The sequence below is a fragment of the Lepidothrix coronata genome, unplaced genomic scaffold, assembly GCF_001604755.1.
Source record: "Lepidothrix coronata isolate B3197 unplaced genomic scaffold, Lepidothrix_coronata-1.0 Scaffold72, whole genome shotgun sequence".
NCBI lineage: Eukaryota > Metazoa > Chordata > Aves > Passeriformes > Pipridae > Lepidothrix > Lepidothrix coronata.
In genome coordinates this window covers 1,280,855-1,300,563 of record NW_016690252.1, presented here as the reverse complement: position 1 = coordinate 1,300,563, position 19,709 = coordinate 1,280,855, and the positions used below count along the sequence as shown (strand labels likewise).

At 56.1% G+C, this 19,709-nt stretch overlaps 2 protein-coding genes across 7 annotated transcripts; one reads left to right on the top strand and one right to left on the bottom strand.

Annotated features, from left to right (window-relative positions):
* Nucleotides 1-5,285: 5,285 nt before the first annotated feature.
* SIGMAR1 (sigma non-opioid intracellular receptor 1) lies at nt 5,286-8,810 on the bottom strand. 2 transcript variants are annotated; one of them, XM_017819108.1, is made up of 4 exons: nt 8,644-8,810; nt 7,626-7,826; nt 7,025-7,117; nt 5,286-6,736 (listed from the first exon to the last, which is right to left on the bottom strand). In XM_017819108.1, the coding sequence occupies exons 1-4, from the start codon at nt 8,792-8,794 to the stop codon at nt 6,510-6,512; spliced, it is 672 nt and encodes a 223-aa protein (XP_017674597.1). In that variant the 5' UTR covers nt 8,795-8,810; the 3' UTR covers nt 5,286-6,509. The 2 variants fall into 2 exon arrangements, with proteins under 2 accessions (XP_017674597.1, XP_017674599.1); XM_017819110.1 differs by lacking the exon at nt 8,644-8,810 and having other exon boundaries at nt 7,673-7,724.
* Nucleotides 8,811-8,900: 90 nt separating this feature from the next.
* GALT (galactose-1-phosphate uridylyltransferase) lies at nt 8,901-17,729 on the top strand. Of its 5 annotated transcripts, none has more exons than XR_001875518.1 (13): nt 8,901-9,018; nt 9,313-9,482; nt 9,559-9,634; nt 9,766-9,814; nt 10,045-10,174; nt 10,434-10,490; nt 10,784-10,906; nt 11,039-11,171; nt 11,609-11,692; nt 11,784-11,938; nt 12,037-12,127; nt 16,666-16,814; nt 17,178-17,729. XR_001875518.1 is itself a non-coding variant. In XM_017819113.1 (12 exons), the coding sequence occupies exons 1-11, from the start codon at nt 8,964-8,966 to the stop codon at nt 12,097-12,099; spliced, it is 1,095 nt and encodes a 364-aa protein (XP_017674602.1). In that variant the 5' UTR covers nt 8,901-8,963; the 3' UTR covers nt 12,100-12,127; nt 15,081-15,588. The 5 variants fall into 5 exon arrangements, 3 of the variants coding, with proteins under 3 accessions (XP_017674602.1, XP_017674600.1, XP_017674601.1); XR_001875519.1 differs by having other exon boundaries at nt 12,037-12,133; XM_017819113.1 differs by lacking the exons at nt 16,666-16,814; nt 17,178-17,729 and adding an exon at nt 15,081-15,588.
* Nucleotides 17,730-19,709: the final 1,980 nt, after the last annotated feature.

Genomic DNA, 19,709 nt, shown 5'->3' with positions numbered 1-19,709 from the left:
TGGGGTTTTCCACCATGCCGCCGGCTCCGAGCGCCGCCCGGGGCTCGCCCCGCCGTCCCGGGGGGCACTGCCGGCTGCTCCGCCCGGTCCCGGCCCCGACCCGCCGCTCACATGGCGCCGCGCCCGCCGATATTTCTTTTATTCCGCAGCAGATGAGGGTGGGTGGGATTTTTCCCTCTTTTCTTTCTTTCTCTCTTTCTTCCTTTTTTTTTTTTCCCCTCTCTCTCTTTTTTTTTTTTTTTTTTTTTTTTTTTTTTTTTTTTTTTTTCCCCCCCCCCTTTTTTTTTTTTTTTTTTTTTTTTTTTTTTGCAACAAGTGGCAGTCAGAAGCAACACCCCTCCCCGCTCCCATTTGCTAGCGCACGTCAAGGGAGTCACCCGGGGAGGGCCGGGCTTGCGGCAGCCCCGGAGGGTCGCCCCGGCCGGGCCCGCCGAGAGTCAGCCCGGGGCCACTCTGCGGGGAGCGGCAGGAGGGGCCGGGGCTGGAGGCGCGGGGGGCTGGGCGACCCCCAATTTTTGTGTGTTCTTGCGTGCTTTGGGGTGCTGAAAGAGGGGAGTGCATGGGGGTGCGTGCAGGCTCTCCGGGTGTGCACACATCGATGTGTGAGGAGAGGGGACTGTATAGGAGGGGTACGCGAGGGGTTTGTGCACAGATGTTTGAGTGTTGCACCCGTTGCGCACCTTTATGGAGGTGTGTGTGTAGATATCTGTGTGTGCTGGGAGAAGGTCTTTTGTGAGTGTGTGTGTTCATTGCTTGAATGCATAGGTATGTGCACGCTGAGACAGACGAGCATCCACCACACGTGTGTGCAGGGTGTCTGAGCACACCTGTATCTGTGCCTGCTGGGAGAGGTGAGTGCATTACACGCCTGCAGTCTGAACACGTGTGTGTGTTTGCTGCTGGGGACAATAATACATGCTTATATCTGCATGTGTGTGTTTTGTGTGTTCACCTGCTGGTGTGTGCAGTCCGTGTTAGAAGAGGTGGGGGTGTGTGCTGTGTGCACAGGCAGGTGGGTGCATGTGCCTGTGTTTGGGGGTGATTTGGGTGTCAATCCATGTGCAGCTGCAAAGGGATGTTTAGGGCAAGCTCCAAGTGCTGAACCCTGACTACATCCTCATCCAGTAGCAATGTCCCATGGTGGGGACTGAGACCTGCCCTCACGCTGGGACCTCTGAGGGATTCTCCTGAGGAATGCTGTGTGTGCCTGTTCCCTGGTTGAAGGGATCAGACGTGCAGTGTGGCCTGGATGCCCAGATAGGCTTCCTGGCATGGGTGGGATAAGACCAAGCACCTCCTCTGTCACTGGGGTGGCTCAGTGCTGCTGGCTTGCCCTGTAGCCCTGCTTGCAATGGGGTAAAGTGTGGAACGAGGGTACCATCAAGCATGTTTCCAGATGTCAGACAAGGATGTAAGATGGAGTGAGGACATAGCATCTCACTGCTCTGGGTGGGCCAGAGGCCATGGGGAAGCACAGGGCTTCACCTGCTGGCAGCTTCCCCACACTGTTTCCTTACTCCCCCTCCACCTGCCTGCCTGCCAGTTTTTCCTGACTTCATTTTTATGGAGGAAACTTTTCCAGGAGGCAAAGGAGGTGCCTGCTTTTCCTTGGGCTTTTTTTGGCCAGGGCAGCTGCAGGGTCTGCATGAATCCCTGGGGAGCAGTGTCATCCCACATCACCGGGACTGTGGCTTTGGCTCCATCCTATAACCAGAGCAGCTGGTCACTGAGACTTCATGCTGCTGCACTGGGTATCAGTGGCATGGAATGACAGAGCTTGGGTGCCAAGGGCTGCTGGCCCTGTCCCCTCCACAGCCACCTGTGTGGTGCAGGGGCCAGGGGCAGCCAGCATGAGCCAAATCCTCCCTTTTCCTTGGAGCGTCTTGTGGAAACAGCCACTGACCGTGGCTGTGGCAGGAGCTGACTTTGCTGTCAGGCTTCATGGCCTGGGCTGATCCTCTGCCCCCTTCACTATTTCCTTTTGTGGGGAAAAGCTTCTACTTCTGGGCTCTCCGGCTTCCTGTGAGCATCTCTGGAGAAACTGCCCCTTGTTTTGCCATGGCACTGATGATTCTCAGGGCTTCTTGGGCTCCTGGCACCCCAGCCGCACTGAACATAGTGCAGCACGCTCACCAGAGAGGCTCTCCCGGAAATATCAGACCCTTTCCTGGGAAAGCAGGGCAGCTCCCGACCCTACAGGGCCCCCAGACGCTGTTTATGTTTGCACAGGAGATAAATTAGCTGTCGGCTGTCCTATTTCAGGGCTGGACAGCTGTAGCTTGCGCTGGCCCATCCCATCCAGCTGCAGCAGAGGTAGGGACCTCCCGGTGCTTGTCAGCCCCTCTGATCATTAGTTTGTTGGTGGCTGGCATTCTTGTTGAATTGCCACTGGGAAGATGAGACCTGGCCCTATTCCAGAGGGATCCACTGAGCCAGATGACCCCCAGGACTCATTGCACGGACACCCATCCTCCATGGCTCCAGCCTCCCCTCACAGTGCTGCTGCCTTGCACCCCAGGGTGCTGGCACCCTCTGCTCTGGGCTGTGCCTGATCCACTGCACACTGAAGGCTGGGCTGGGTGGGATGAGACAGACTTGGTAATGGTAGTGGGACTACTCCAAGGCTCAACAAGCAGGTGTTTGGTGAAGCTCCCCTTATCCAAGACAGGGGGGTTGAGATGCTTGGGTCAGTGTAGCACCCAGGGATGTGGGATGTGGCTAGGCTGGCTAAGTGGCAAAACCAAGGTCTCCAGGGGGTGCAGCATGCCCCATCGCCTTGGACTTGGCCACCAAGGGACCAGCCTGACCAGCACGACTCAGTTCCTCTTTAGAGCCTGCACAGTGACAACAGCAGTTCTGGGGTTCTGCACTTGTGTCATGAAGTACGTCTGTGCTCAGGCTCTCCTCGGTGCAGCAAGCAGGACCATGTCACCTCCACCCTCCTGCTCAGCGTTTTGTACTGATAGGGTCTGGTGATGCTCCCAGCTGGAGAGAAATTCCCCAAAAGGCTATTGACAGCTGTGGTTGAGGCAGCACAGATAGATAGTGGAGGTATAGACGGGCACAGCAGACAGTGGAGTGGAGTGAGAGATACTCAGAGCAGAGAGATACCGCAGGAGGAATCGAGAGATAGATCCTGCGGGCTGATCAATACCTACTGTGGGTAGGCATGTGGAGGGACAGCAAGATAAAGTGAATTGCAGGGGGAAGGTGTTAGGAAGGCAGCGATGTGCATTTGTCCTGGTAGTGGCTCTGGGGAGATGCCACTCACAGTTGCTTCAGCTGGGGCTGAGGCAGAGCCAGACCCAGACCCAGGGTACGGGTGTCTGTGGCTTACTCCCCTTACCCATCTCCAGCCAGTCCACAAGGATTTGGTGTCCTTTAAGGTAGCCTGGGGTCCTATCTGGCCTCTGGGTACCAGAGGGTGCCTATCTTCTGTGTGTCCTGGTCACACTCTCTGCCCCTACAGGGATGCCTCTGCTGTCTGTGGGCATTTTGAAGGATGGGTGCCTGGGTAGCCAAGGGGGAGAGGAGCAGTTGAAGTGCAAGCCTTGGCCCTGGCACAGGGGCTGTGCTGCAGCTGGGTGACTGTGGATGAGTTTCCACCCTGTGGCTCAGTTTCTCCATGAGAATCAAGTGATAGCAAGCTGCAGGGAGTGGGGTCAAGCCAGCATGGACCCAGGCACGGATGAGGAGGTGTGGGGAGGAAGGGGCAGAGGTACTAAAAGCCTTCATGACATGCTTTGTCCAGGACCCATTTTTCCTCTTTGGTCACTGGAGACACTTAACCTGACTAAGAGGCTGCAAACACGTGCAGCAAAGGGAAGGGATGCTTTTTGGAAACCTTGAATGCCTGGCACTGTCTGTGCTCAGTGCTGGGATTGGGGGAACCCCTCCTGCTGCAGCAAAGCAGCCAGGGTTCCTGAGTCTGAGACACCAATGCTGCATGGTTTCTCTGCTTGGCATGCTCCTGCCTAGCTGGGAATGCTGAGGAAGGCACCCTCAGAGCAGCCCTTAGCATGGACCAGGCTGCTGTCCCTGCGGCCAGGCTGGGGGGATCCCCCACCCGTGATGGAGTTATTGACACAGGCGCTACAGAAAACACTGCTGAGATTGTTCACACTAATGTTATTTAGCAGCAATATTTCCGTAATAAAAGAAATCAATGGGCAAGAGAAAAGACCTGTCCAGAGCTTTGATTTTCTTATTTTAATGGCATACTTATTTACTCCCACCAGCGTGCCCATCGGATTTTCATTATGCGGCCTTCGCTGTAAGTGGAGCGGTATTGATACGAGCTGCTGAGTTAGCGCCTTCCCAGGCGGACCAGCTTGTGTGGGATCGCTTGTGTTTCCCAACAGGGCCCAGCTAGACCCCAGGGAAGGGCCACAGTGTGGGGCCAGGGAGGCCTCGCAGCCCATGGGAACACACACGTGTGAGCACACCCAGCCTGTGTGTGCCCACGTGCATGTGTGCATACACACAATCTGACTATGAGCACACAGGTGACCAAAAGGGTGTACATACTTGCTGGTGCGTGTACTGCACACTGTGCACATGCACATGCATGACACACTTATCTCACCTGCACAGGCACATGCACACATGCACATCCTACCCACGTGTCCCAGCACTCACATGTGTGCAACTGCCCAGACCGTGTGGACAAGCAAACGATTGTTCTACCTATATACACTCATGTGCCACCACCTGTTGTGCCTACACCCACCTGAAAACTATTCTACATGCACGCACCCATCTGCACGACCTGGCAATACACACACACACACACACACACAGACACAGACAACAATCTTGCCTGCCTCCATGTATACATGCATGTAGCATGTCTGCCAACATGTATATGTGTGTGTGTGTGTGTGTGTGTGTGTGTGTGTGTGTGTAAACCTCTCAGAACCATCACCTGCTGTGTCTAGGTCCATCCACCACAAACCCAACATTGGCACTGTCCCCCAAAAGGATGGAGCCCCCTAGGCTTTGAGACCCCCCATGGAAGCAGGGACCTGGCATCAGCCCAGGCTTTTGGTCCCCAGCGACTGCAGTGGAGAGAGGAGTAACAGCACCATCTTCTGCCAATCCCTGGGAGCTGAGACAGGGCTGATCCTGCCCAATACTGTACCCTCTATCTCCCAGGACCCCAAGAGGGATGAGACCAGCTTCCCTGGGGAAACTCAGCTGTCAGGAGGACTACTGCTGAGGATGTGGCTGGCCTTTGCCATGGCAGGGCTCAGCATGCTCCAGAGACTCTCCCAGACACCGAGCACGTGGGATGAACAACTTTATTACTGTTATCTCTATTCAGGTAGCAAATTAAGAAGTAGCCCATGTGCAGGGCTGCTGGTCAGCAGACAGGGACAGTCCACGGAGGAGGAGGAGCAACATGCTACAGGCCTGGGTGGCCAGGGACACACACGTGCTTGGCAGCAGCGTGGAGGTGAAAGTCCTCCACCATGCAGTGAGCCCACATGGGTCTGGCCACAGGGATGCAAGCAGGGTCCACTGCTGGGTTCCACTGGGGCATTGCAGCGCTCCATCGGCAGCCGGGATCCCATGCCGGGAGCCGAGCAGAGTGGCTGTCCCCATGGGATCTCACAGCCAGAGGAAGCATTTTGAAGGGCGAGATCCCATCCTGAGCTAGTAAAACAGACATTTGGGCACTCGAGGACACTGGGTACGTGCATAGCCAAGAGGCCATGCAGAACGGGGTTTCCATTAAGGCGACAGACGGTGGGTTTCCCCCTTGGGGGGGGGACTGCAGGGAGGGGACTGTGGGAAAGGGACCCTCTTCCAGCCCTGGCCCGTCCCCTGGGGCAGATGATACACAGGGGACCAGGGGGATTTCCAGTACAGAAGCTGGGCATTCCCCCGCTGCCGGGGGGTCTCAGCGCAGATCCTGCCCCGTGCCAGGGTGACACTGTGTGCTGCCAACCTACATCAGCAGGGATGGAGCCACGGGAGATGCTGCCAGCTGGACACAGTGCTTTGCGCTGCCCGCAGTCCCGGCAGGCTGCCAGGGAGATGGGGGACTTACTGGCTGACCTTTACAGTCGGTGCTCTAGCCTGGCTCACCCTGTGCACCCAGCCCTGAGGGTGGCATCCTTCTCCTGATGTCTCAAGAGCTGCAGAAATTTTGTGGGGCCTGGGGACAGCCAGCTCCAGCCCCTCTCCCGTTGCATGCTGAGAGCACACAGAGGTGTTTGTACACTGCAAGACCACTCCAGCCCCGAGGGATGGAAAAGCTGGACATGACTCCGATAGAAAAGAGAGAGAGGCAAGTAGTAAAGAGAACTAGTGGTCTGTATTGCTGTGACCACCAAGATCCCTCTGTCCTGGCACCCCGTTGGCCCATGGGGAAGGACAGAGAAATTTGGGGAAGGCACAGGGGATCTCCTGCTGCCTCTGCTAGAACCTGGGCTTGGGGAGGAAGAGAGAAAGGCTGGGAGGAGTGGAGCCAACTGGGCTCGGCAGGGTGCCCTGGCAAGACTGGCTCAGCATCCAAAGGTGCTGAAGAAGGCATTGGCTTCCAGGAGCAGGCCCTTGGCATAGACACGCAGGGTGTAGAAGAGGGTGACGAAGTCCTGAGTGCTGAAGAGGGTGTCAGCCAGGGCGAAGGCGAGTGTGGAGGGGATGAAGCCCCGGCCGTACTCTACCATCCAGGTGCCTGCGCTCCACTGCACTGATGTGGCCTCTCCCGCCTGGTGCACGATGGTGTCTCCTGCCAACAAACACAACCAGAACGGCTCCCAGGAGCTGCCCCACATCATGCCCAAAAGGGAGACATCTGAGATTGGGACCTGCAAGGCTGAGCATCCCAACCCACCCCCAGTCTTGCTCACTTTTCTCCTACTGCCAGCTACTGAGGTGCTGGGATATGTCACTGGGGACATAAACTGCCCTATCCAGAGCTTTTGGCCAACTTGAAGGAAGGGGGTTTATGACAGAGAGTGGCTTTGTCCCAAGGACATGGACGCAACCCACAGGGTGCTATGGCTACTGCACTTACCTGGATAGTAGATCTCACTTCTGGTGGTCCCCTCCTTCCACTGCCGGAATGTCCCAGAGATGACAGTGTCAGAAATATCTGCCCAGTACCGACCTATGGGAGGATGGACAGCACTGGCTGAGCATGTCCCTGCCAGGGACAGTGCAGGAGTCAGGTCTGAACCATGGAGCAGCTCTCCGGGGGTGAAGATGCCAAGCCCCAGGGCCTCAATACACCAAGAAGCACAGACGGGTCTGGTACCCAGGCTGCCTGTGTGAACAGCCAGCCTGGGCTGCTTGGTGTCCTTGAGCCCCATCGTTTCCACCTTGTTTGGCATTTGCTTCCTGCTGAAGCACTGGGAGATGAGATGTCTGCCATTGCCTGCCAGCTGGATGCGGAGAGTCCTGGCCACACAGCATGTCATGCACAGGGACCCACAGGTGCTGCAGGACACCACGCAGGCTAGGCCCCACAAATTATTTTGCAGCATTGTCCACCCCATACAAGAAGTGAAGCAATGCCTGTGCCAGGCACACCACAGCCAGGGTAGCTGGACCCAAACAAGTGGAGTGGAAAGAGCTCACAGAACAACCCTGCCTGCCAGACCTGTCTCCCTGCTTACCTGAGTGGCCCCCGGTGTCAACAGCTGTCCCGAAGAGCAGCACGTACTCGGTGAGCGAGGCATGGAGCAGGCACATGGAGCCCATCCACCCTCCTGCATTCACAAACACCCACTGCAGGTCCTCATCTGGCAGGATGTGGCCTGGGTGCTTCTTTCGTAGCTCAACAATTATTTTGGAGAAAGCCAGCTCATGGTCTAGCCCTGCAGCAGCCAAAGTCACTGTAAGTCCCCGGCAGTGGAAAAGCTCTGCTGGCCACCCCCAGAATCCCCTGCACAGCCACAGGGTTCCAGCGCTCTCTTAGAGGGGTCTGCCTAGGGAAGATGTCTCCTCTCCCCAGCTTTCAGCCCGTTGACCTATCTCTATCATCTCCCTGGATAGTGATAGAGAATAAACAGCACCAAGTGCTCCAGTCCTATAGCCCACCTCAGGTGATGGGCAATAGGGGGGTCCCAAGCAAGGTGACAGTGCCCCTGCCCTGGTGACATGCAGTCCTGACCCTACACCCTGTGCCCTACAGGGACAGCTCTCCCCTCCAGCCCCAGCGAGGGGGCCACTTATGCCTCTGACTCACGTGGGGCTTGGTCCCCTGACCTGGCCCAGCCCAAGGACCAAGAGAACGGCCCCAGGCCCGGGTCCAGTCTCAACCGGGCTGGGTGACGCCTCTGTCCCGGTCCCCATCTTTCCTTTGCTTCAGCCCCATTTTCCACTCCGCTTCCCTCATTCTCCCTGTGGCTATTCCCTGTACCGATCCCCTCCCTATCCTGGTCCGGCTGCCCAGTCTCAGCCCCTGGCCCCTCCTTGACTCCAACCCCATTCCCCCGTGATCCCGGCCCCCCTGTACCGGACTCGCCTTGGTCCCTCGCCTCGACACGGCTCCCCTCTCCATCCCAGGCCGCCGCTCCCCGCCACGTCCCCGGTTCCGCCCCCCATCCCAAATCCTCATCGCCATACCCCCGTCCCTCCTCGCTTCCCCTCCCCGCCGCTACCCTCCCCGGTCCCCAGGGGCGGCCGCGTTACCCGCGTGGTGCCGGGCGAGCTGTGCGATCTCGGCGGGGGTGAACTCGTACCGCTTGGCCGCCAGCCATCCCCGCAGCACCTGCAGCACCAGCGCCAGCGCTCCCAGCGCCAGCCCGGCCCGCAGCGCCCGCCGCCCCCACGCCGCTCCCATGCCGCGCTCCACCGCCCCCCCGGCACCGGGAGCCGGAGCGGGACCCGGCCCGGGACCGCCCCCGCCGCGGCCACGCCACGCACGGCCTGGGGCGGCTGCGCCGGCGCGGCGGGGCGGAGCGGGAGGCTGGAAGGGGCCGATCCCGCCGGGTTTCCGGGAGCGGGCAGGCATGGAGCCAGCGCCGGCGGGGCAGAAGGAGGGGAGCAGCCGCTTCCGCGCCAGCGGTACGGACGGGGCTGCTTTCTTCCCTCCCCTTCCTCCCTCCCTCCCTCCCTTTATCCTTCCGGACCCCCCAGTGGAGCGCAGCGCAGCCCCGGGAAGCGGGAACTGCGGGAACCCTCCCTGCCTCGGGCGGGTGGCAGCGGACTGGGACAGGGAGGAAGGGGTGAAGCTGGGAAGGTTCAAAGTCTCTTGCATGCCCTCCTCTTGTGGGAGGTGAGTGTTTGTGTAACCCATCTGCAGGGGGATCTGCCCCCCGCGTCCCTCTCTGACGCCCCGCTGCTCTCCCCTGCCCGCAGAGCACCAGCACGCTCGTTACAACCCTCTTCGGGACGACTGGGTGCTGGTATCGGCGCACCGGGTCAAACGCCCCTGGCAAGGGCAGCTGGAGAAGCCGCCCCCCGAGGATGTACCTCGCTGGGACCCCAAGAACCCCCTCTGTCCCGGGGCCACCCGGGCCAACGGCGAGGTACCACCAAGGGGCCCAGGGGGCCGGGCTCCCCCAACACCCTCTCCCATCCTGATCCCGTCTCTTGCCCTGGCAGGTGAACCCCCAGTACGAGGGCACTTTTGTCTTCCCAAATGACTTCCCTGCGCTGCAGCCTGATGCTCCAGAACCTGGTAACTTCTGGGGGTAGAATAGGCTGCCGGGGACCCCTAGACTTGGGTCTTGGAGGGGCTGCAAGGTGGCCTGGAGAGACATGGGTGCTGCCCCAGCACCTTCTCCCTCTCTACTCTCTGTTCTTCCCTAGATGACAGTGATCACCCCTTGTTCCGAGCTGCCCCAGCCAGGGGTGTGTGGTAAGGACCTCCATGGCTCCGGGGAATCTGGGACACAATTTGTCCAGAACCTGCAAGGTGATGCTGGACTGAGCCTGCTCCCCTCTTGCAGTGCCTGTTCTGTGCACATCTGCGCTATTTTGGGGTCATTCTGGAGGTCTTGTCACTGTCCCTTGTTCCACTGCACCCAGCAGGACTGTGAGGATCTCTGGAGATACCCACAGTCCCAGCCACATGTGTTTCCTCCACAGCAAGGTGATGTGCTTCCACCCCTGGTCAGACCTGACGCTGCCCCTCATGTCCCTGGCAGAGATCCGGACTGTCATCGATGCATGGGCAGAGCTGGCGACCGACCTGGGTGCTTCCTACCCCTGGGTGCAGGTGTGGGACTGGTGGGGGCTGCTCTTTTTCTGGCTGGAGGTGGGGGGCCAGTGCTGGGCTCTCTGGCAGGACCAGGAGTTGGGACCATCCTAGTTGTGTGTGGGTCCCCTGTCCCTACGTTGTGCCTCGCTGAGCCTTTCCATGTGGGCGTGAGGCTCTGTTCCCCTGCGGATGCTTCCCTGCCTTGCTGGAGACACCACAGCAACTCGCAGTGGGGACCTGTGGCCGGGACCTGCTGGCTGCACCTCTTCCTCTGCAGATCTTCGAGAACAAGGGAGCGATGATGGGCTGCTCCAACCCGCATCCCCACTGTCAGGTGAGGCTGTCCAATCTGTCACCTGGCTAAACCGTGAGTCCTTTTCGGCGACCCTACAACAAACCCCCTGGGGAAGATGTGAACGGCAATTCCCCCCCCTCCTCCCTGCAGTGAGGAGGCCCCCATGCCTGTCCAGTTACCACCTCTCTCGGAGACACTGTCGCTTGTGGCTGCCGTAATCTGGACTCTCCACATGGTGGCAGCAGGGACCTGCAGATGGGCAGCGTGGCTGGGGGTACCCCTGAAAAGGCGGGTGCGAGTCCCTCAGCCCCGTGTCCCAATGTGCTTCCCAGGTGTGGGCCAGCAGCTTCCTCCCGAACGAAGCGCGCCTGGAGGACCGGACCCAGCGTGAGCACCTGAGCCAGCATGGTGTGCCCATGCTGCTGGAGTACGCTGAGCAGGAGGCTCGCCGAAAGGTCAGGACGTGGCTGTTGTCCATATCCCCTCCCTGGCAGCTGGATATCTGCCCCAGCCCCCAAGAGCTGGGCCCCAGGAGTGTCCTGGGGCGTTGGGATTGCATAATTCCCATCAAGCACCATGTCCTGCAGGAAAGGCTGGTGGTGGAGAATGCAGACTGGCTGGTCGTGGTGCCGTACTGGGCCACCTGGCCCTATCAGACCCTGCTGCTGCCCCGCCGCCACGTCTGCCGCCTCCAGGACCTCAGAGAGAGCGAGAGGGACAGTGAGTGGCTCTGATCCTTGTTAGCCCCTGTCTCATGTCCTTTGGGCTTTGACCTTCATTAGGAGGCTCTGTGGCAGCTGTGCTGGTGCTGGAGGGTCCATGTCCCCTTGGGGTGCGAGGCCACTGGGTTTGGCTGAGGAGGGAACTGACACCCCTGTTTTGCTGGGATAAAAGCTTGGTGTCCAGGCACAGGCAGTACTACAGGTGAGAATAGAGTCCTTTTTGGGGTGATGGTGCTCCCTACTTTTGAGGAAATTCCTGTGGTGTTGCTTGTGCTGTCTGCATGGATGGGGAGAGCATCAACTGCCAAGTGCAACCCTCTTGCCTGTCACCGATGTCCACCCAGGGAGAGGTGCTGAGGGTTACACGCCTCATTGCCTGGCATGATGCCTGCCCTCGGAGGGGCTTGGCCAGCTCAGGGTGGCACTCTTCTGCAGGCCTGGCCTCCATCATGAAGAGGCTGCTCATCAAGTATGACAACCTCTTTGAAGTCTCCTTCCCCTACTCCATGGGCTGGCATGGTGAGTGGCGTGGCTGCGGGACCCTCACAATCCCCTCACTCTCATCCCCGTCCCCTTCCCGCGGCTCACGCAGCACCTACACCTGCGGCAGGAGCCCCCACAGGCCCCCACCTGGAGGAGGACTGCAGGCACTGGCAGCTCCACGCCCACTACTATCCCCCACTGCTGCGCTCTGCCACTGTCCGCAAGTTCATGGTGGGATATGAGATGCTGGCGCAGGCACAGAGGGACCTCACCCCTGAGCAGGTGAGTGCAGCTCACAGGGATTGGGGGAACCAGGGAGTCCTGTGCCAGGGCTGTTTCTGGGACCAGCCACTGGCTGCCCTTTGTGCTGTGCCCTGCAGGCAGCTGAGCGCCTGAGGAGCCTCCCTGAGGTGCACTACAAAGAAGGGGACAAGGAGATGTGATGGGGAACAGCGGAGCCGGTCCTCATATGTGAGTGTGAGGGGAAACCTTACCCGATTCTACGGCTAGAATGGAGGTCGTAGCCAGGTGAGGAGGTTTCTCCCAGGTAACAAGTGATAGGACAAGAGGAAACAGCCTCAAGTTGTGCCAGGTGAAGTTTAGATTGGATGTTGGGGAAAATTTGCTGAAAGGTTGGTCAGGCACTGAAACAGGCTGCCCAGGAAAGTGATGGAATCACCATCCCTGGAAGTGTTCAAAAACATGTAGATGTGGCACTTGGGGATGTGGTTTAGTAGTGGCCTTGGCAATGCTGGGTTAATGGTAGAGGACTGTGATTCTATGTGCTTGGTAAGGTCAGGAGCCAACTGGCAGTGGTGAGAGCTGAGGCCTGGGAACTCCTTGTGATCTTGTGAGGCCTTGTGACCCCTCTCAGCTCCCAGATTCTCCTGAGCCTTGTCACGGCTGGGCTGGGTTTTGGGACTGGTTTTACCTGTTCAGGTACTCCAGGCCTAATCCTGTGGCATCCTCATATAGATGGTGCTGTTCCTTGTCTCCTTCACCATCCTGGCTCTGTCTGTGCCTCCACAGCATGCTCCTACCACCACCAAAGGGCTTACACTTCTTACCAGTCCAGTCTCACTGGTGGGATTGGGAGTTCTTCCTTCCCTGTGGAGGGACATACCCTCCCCCGACCCCGGACAATAAAATCTGGAAACAAAAATCCCTCTGCTTGTGCCCTCATGGCTCTCAGCCCTGGGTGGGAGGTTTAGGGTCTCTAGTGGGGACCCCCAACTGTTGGGGGGTGGGTAACACTGGTGGCTGCAGGAGATGTACTGGCACCCCCATGCCTCTTATTCCTGGTCCTGCCTCTGTGCTGCCTCCTCTTCCTCCATGGGGGGAGCTCTGAGTCTGTCTCTGAGTGCTGCAGGCTTGGGGGAGGAATGGGAAGCGGAGAGGAATGGATGTAGACCAAGGCTTAGCGAGGTCCTGGGAGAGGACTGAGTCGTGGCTAAGTCACTGCATGGAAGCTGATGGCTGGAATGGTCAGCCCTGGAGCTGTTCCTCTTCATCCTCTGCCTGGGACTGCTGGCCTGCAGCCCTCATGGTGCCTACTGTGAGTGCTGGGGCTGCCGGGATGCAGCCAGGCAGTGGTGGGGCTCAGCTGTCTTCGTGGTGCTGTTGCTGCCCCCTTTATCCTTCCCTATGGCTCCTATGGTGTGGGATAGCAGCATCCTGGTCCCTGAGCTGAGCTGAGGGATGCTGCATTCACCTGTCTGTGCTCTCCTCCCTTGCAGCCCTTCCCTCCAGGAAAGCTCCAGGGCTGTGCAGGGGTAGGTTGTGGACAGTGATGCCACCACAGCTGACGTTGGGGAGGATGCTGTGCTGTGTACTATCATGTCTTTGCACAAATAGTTTTTATTTGTCACTAAAGAACCGTTCTCACAACTCTCTAATGAGACCCCTACCATTGTCAAGTCTGTAAGTGAGCCCCTGAGAGCTGGAGGTACATTGAAAGGAGAGAAATGCTCTCCTCCTACCTACAACACAAGAGTTTGTGAGGAGGGCTGTGTTCCCTCTGTCCCACCTGTGCATCCCTATCCATGGGGCTGGGGGAGGCAGAAAGGCACTGAAAGCCACTGGCTGGGAGGCTGGATGCTCTGCTACGTGCTGGTCCTGTCCTTCTGCCTGGATTTCCCCATCCCTGAATCCACAAAGCATCCCAAACTGACCTTATGGCTCCTCAGGTGCCCCAGGGTTTTGGGGAGGAGCTGGAGCCATCATTGTACACAACGCCCCTGCGCACGGTATAGGGGTTGCCCGGCTCAGAATCTGGTCTCTTGCAGAGTGATTTCTTCTCTCCTGGGACAAGCAGCGTCCGTTTGGGCTCTGCGACCCACCCGATCGCAGCCCCTCGTCCCTTATCATTGCAACCAGTGCCTGCATGCCAACCTCTGAATTACCACGCGTGTCTCCAGGGTCCTGGGAAAGCGGCAACAAATTGGTTTAAATGTGGCAATCCAGATTGGGGTAATTAGCCGCTGAACCGGTTGTAACGAAGCTCGTCATCTCCCTGTACGCGCAGTTAGCTCTGATTTAATAGCCCGGCGGCTCCCAGGCCGGGCTGCCGCGCCTCGGCCCGGGGCCGTAAATGAAACTCGCAGTTAAGTCAAGCGGTATTAAACTTTACAGTCGCCGTCTTTAGAAACGAGGCTCTCTCCAGTAAATCAGAGCAAGTGCGATTGTAAATATCGAGGCAGGATCCATATTGCTTAATTAAACAGCAGCTAATGAACAGCCCGTTTGTTGTGTTGTGATTTAGGGCGGAGGCTGGGGAGGCAGTGCGTGCTGAGGAGTACCGGTTTCGGGATGCCCTCTGCTGCCGGTAGTGGCTCCTGTAGTTCAGCTGCTGCTAAAAAAGTGTCTGAGATGGCCTGACAATTGATTTTATTTTTTTTAAATAAAAATTAAACACCTTCTCTCAAATCTGAAAAACTCAGGGTGGAAGCCAGCAGCAGTTAGAGGAGGAGCAGGGGGTACAGCCAGATATGAGAGCAGGGCTATACTGAGCTTCCCACTGTCTCCCAACAGGTCCACCTCCCCTTGCCTTGATATTTTTAGCTTGTGCACGGAGGTGTGAAAGGCTGGAAGGGAGCAATGAAGCTTTCCTGTAGCACAAGGAGGCATCAGTCTGGTGCAAACAGAGCTACTGTGGATGGAAGGGCATTGCAATTCATAGGAACCATTGCTGGTGTGCTGCAGAGCCCCAAAGCCTTTTACATTTTAGTGGTTACAGTCCAGTTGTAATTAAAAAGTGATTTAGGGCAGAGAGATTAAAAAGTCTAGCTGGGTGAGGGATGGGGGAGTGGAGGGGCTGTGGGGTACCCAGCTGTTGCTCTTGACCTGGGAGCATCAAAGGGAAACTGAGGCCTGTTGGGATTCCCTGTAGGAATTGGTTTCCTCAATGCCATTGTTGTTTCTGCAGGGTAGCTGTCAGAGATCCTGGGCGTCCCTGTGACTGGGTAATCCTTTTCCTGACTCCACATCCTCCAGCATCTGCAATTCCTGCCCTGAGCTGCTCTGGAGGAGTGAGCAGGGTGGGGGGTGGGGAGAGCAAGAGGAGCTAAGGCTAAGCTCAAGCATGGAGTTAATGAATTAAAAACACATCAAGGTCCCTTGGAGGTGTTTGCACCCTCTGTGGTGCGTTAATAGGTCTGTGAGGGATTAGAAAAGGGATGCAGTGCTTCTGCACTGGGCTGGCACATCCCATGCTCTGCAAGGAGCAAAGGGTAAGTCCAGTGGAGAATGTGGAGATGTAGAGATGCTTGAGGGGGTATGGCCAGGAATTTATTCTCATTTCAATTCCATTTTCTGATGCCACTGAAAGAAATGGGTCAATCTGCCAAGGGACATGGCTTTCCCAAAGCTCCTGGGGTTTTGTCTCAAGAGAGACAAGCCAGTGTGCTTGCACAAGTTGTAGCAGTGGCTGTCTCCATCATAATTCCTGTCCTGCGTGTTTGGGAGACCCAGAGCACCCTGAGCTCTGACACTGAATCCTTCTGCAGACACAGCTGAGTCCTGGGATGCTGGTCTGGGATGCTGCCCTGTTGTGCAGGCACCATTTGGAATGAGCACTTAATGGTAGAGGCAAGTGCTAGAGGCAGGTACATGACCTTTGGTTACATGTCCATGTCCTTGGCAGCTGCCAAAGGCTGCAGAGCTGCAGACATGCTGCAGATCCCAAGTCCCCAGTCCTGCCTAGCCCTCTTCCTCTCCTCCCTGCTTTCCAGTGCAGGTGAGACAATAAATATTGAACAAAAGAAGTTAATCTGTGACCAGAGTGTTTTAATCAGAAAAAAAAGTTGAGTCCAAGCCTGCTGGCTCCTGCCAAAGTGCAGTTTTACTGTTCCTCCTGGTACCAGGTTTATGGCTGTCATTTCATTCCAGTTTTACTGTTGTTTTTGCCCTTATCGTTGAGTTTCTCCTTGCCTGCTGCTGCCTGAAACTGAGTGGGGGTTTTGTCAATGCATTAGGGAAGAAATCAGGGAGTTTTCAGGGGGGAAGAAGAGAAGGAAAGGGAGGAAGAGAGGAAAGATGAAAGGAAGGAAGAAATGGAGGGAGAGAAAAAGGAGGAATTGAGAGGGTGGGAAATAGAAAGGGAGAGAAGGCCAAATCCTTCCCATTTCTATCTAAAAGACACCACCAGGCCCTTATAATGAAAACAATTAAAAATTTTAAGCAGATGCTAAACACTCTGATGCCCTGCAGCAGAGAGCTCAGTGCAGTGGGGAGATCTGCTGTGCCAGGAGAATGCCAGCAGAATGAAAAGCAAAACCCAGATCTCTTCTAAATTTTGTCTTAGCTGGACATGCAGGAGCATGGGAGCAAGTGGGCCAGCAGACAGCACCCGTCTTGTCCTGGGCCATGTGGTGCATCTGTCCTGGGCTTGGCAGCTGCCTTGGCAGAGCCTTTCCAAAGGGTTGAGACCAGCAGGAAACAATTTTGGTGGTGACTTGCTCACATCTTAGACAGCTGATGGTCACTGACTACACCCTGCAATGCATTTTCAGAGCCTTTGGGGACCATGTGTTGTGGGAGGGCTGCTGGTCCCAGGTGGACACAGTGAAATGTCTGGATGCTGCCTGCCAAGCTCTGCATGGACTTTAGGACAGCGGCCCCAAGGGTGGAATTTAGCTTGTTAATCATCTGATACATGCAGGTAATTAAATACTATCACACTGCAACATCCATTTGGTCACTAAGCAATGGCTTCCCCCAGTTCCCTCCAAATTTCCTGCTTGCCTGGGGTTGGGGAGGTACCTTGGGGCTCAAGTCTTGCCGATGGGGACCTGGCACTGCGTGTTGTTTGAGCCTCTCTCCCATCCTGGAACCCCATCCTGAAGTCAATGGCCTCTGTTTAGAGCAAAAGAAACAACAGGAGGGTCCAGATTCCTGCTGGATTCAACCCAAACACAACTAGCTGGGGAGAGAGAGGAGCAGGCATGGATGGGAGGGCAGGGGACTGGTCTGAGCTGGGGTCAGCCAAAATGCTTGACCACAAGAGGAGGTTACCCACCTGCAGTGGATATGCTGGAAGAAGGGAGGAGCCATTGCAGCACCCAGGATCTGGCATGGCTGAAATTGGGCACCCTGCACACCCCTGCTGCTGGAGCCAGCTGTGAGAGCTCACAAACATCTGTGCCTGCCCCAAAGGAAGGATCGTCCTTCATCCTGATGTTCCAGAGAAGGAATCTGTAAATATTTTGCTAATTATCATCAGCAATACCGAGTCTGCTACAAAGCTCTGGGGGCAGGGAGACATTGTAACACCAGGATGGAGCCGGGGTGGAAAATCATCCCCTGGGGTTTGACTGGGCATGAGGTGACTCCTGGCAGAGGCAGAGCCCTTGGGAGAGGGGAGGAAGTGGAGAGATACTAATTAGATGCTAATAAGAAAGTAATTAGTAGGTCTCCAGCCTTGCCAGTGCCCTTGGGTTCCCCTGCCCGGCTCCAAGCCAAACCACCTGCTTCAGCGTCCCCAGGGTGGCTTAAGCCCCACAGGGGACGGCCGGAGCGGGGATGAACCAGCTGCTGCTCCCCACGCACACTGACATGCCTGACCACAACAAAATGTCCTCATAAATTGCCCTCGTGAAACAAAACTTGACAAATAAAAGCCGAAAGTCCATCTGCAGCCTGTTTGCTTTTGGTGTTTAATACGTCCCTTGGTTTGCTTGCATTTGTGTGTAGCTCATGGCAGCTCCTCCGCTCCCTCATGGCTACGTGCTTGGGATGGGAGATAGGACTTCTGGGCTGCTTGTGCTGTCCCTGAGGGCAAAGTGCTGCCCCTCCTCATGCCTCAGGTTCCCCATGCCTCAAATAGGACAAATTACACAGAGACCTGGCCCCATCAGCTGGCCAAGATGCCTCTGGGCTTTAAGAGGATCCTTGGGACACCCCCAGTGTGACACCTTTAGGGTGCCTCCAGCTTAGATGTGGCTACCTCCCATCCCGCACAGGTCTTGCAGATATGAGGAAAATGTTTCCCAGCCCCAAAACAACACCGTGTGGCAAACCCCTGGGTTAGTGCATCCAAACTGCTGGCTCACTATTTAATTAACACAATAAAAAAAAAATTAAAATTAAATGTTTAATTCTCACGTGGGCAACAAACAGAAAGAGTGCAAAGCCAGGATGGCTCCCCAGGATGCCAGCTTGATTTTTAACCCTTCCCATCCCACTTTCAATTTCCCCTTGGGATCAGAGATCATAAAAAATCATCTATTCTGGTTGCAGCTACTTCCACTGCTCTTTTGTAATAGCAGGACCCTGTTCCATCACAGTCCGGCAGGTCACCTCAGAAGTAGCTGACACATTGGCACAGGAGAAATGATTCCCAGCCTCTGCTGGGGTCTAAAATTTCCCCCCCACCCCCAAAAGGACTAGCTGATGCATCAAGAACTTGGAATGATTATGATAAAACCTGCAGGACACCAAGGGCATCACTATGATTTGTGCTGTCTAAATGTTAATCAGAATAATAATGCCTATTGAGACAGCTGTTTTAAAAGGCTGTGATGTCGGAGTAAAAATTCCAATAAAATTCTATTAGCCCTTCCTCGTTACACTAATGGTGCCTGCTGCTAAAAGCCCCCTGCTATAGACACCCGTATTAATGGGCTTATTACAGGAAATAAAATCTGAGGCTGAACATTACAGTGAAGCCTGATTAATTCAGCAAGGTAATCTTTTTTTTTCTTCCCCCTCCTCTCTGCCTTTTCTTTTTCTCCCCCCCCTTTATTTAATGAATATGCTTCTTGAAGTGCCAACTTCTGAGCTTTGCGTGGAGTTTGGGGATGATTTTAAACTGATCTCGTTCACAATGAGATGAATCTTTGTTCTGGTTCCTGGTGCAAATGGGGGGAAAGGCTTCTCAGATATCTCTATCAAACCAGGAAAGAGGAAAAGCAGCCAGGTTAGAAGTGAAGATGTTAGGAAGGGGGGAATAACGGATATCCCATGGATGGTCCTGGAACACCCCGTTGCTTGTCCCCACACAAGTGCATGGTGACATTGGACAAGGTGAAGCTGCTGGGGGGCAAACAGCAGCTTCTCTCAGCTGCTCCCTCCCATCCTTTCTTGTCCTGATTTCTCCTCTTTTGCTGTCACCCCCATCCCTGCAGGAAGGTCTGCCCAGGTCTCAAGGCACTACATCCAGGTTTGCAGGTGCTATCCCAAACCCAGTATGGTGTCACCCAGCGAGGCTGGCACCCTCAGCACACGCTGAGAGGCAGAAACACACCAGCAGACACACCACTATTCATCCATGCTATAAATAACTCCCATAAAAATCCTCTTCCTAGCCTTTTGTGTTCAGCCAAACCCTGCCAATGGGAAAGGAGACGGCATCTATTTTATGGGCGGCTGGAAGCCGGCTTTGCGTTTTTCTGGCTCGTGTAATCCCACAGGTACCCTTGTTTCTTTTCTTTTTTAACAGCCTTTTGATTCATGTTCCTCCGAGCCAAGTTTAATTATGGCTTCAGCTCCCACTGCCCAGGGAGGGAAAGGGGAGAGGGCAGCCCTGCCAGCCTATGCAAGGACACGGGGCACAGGG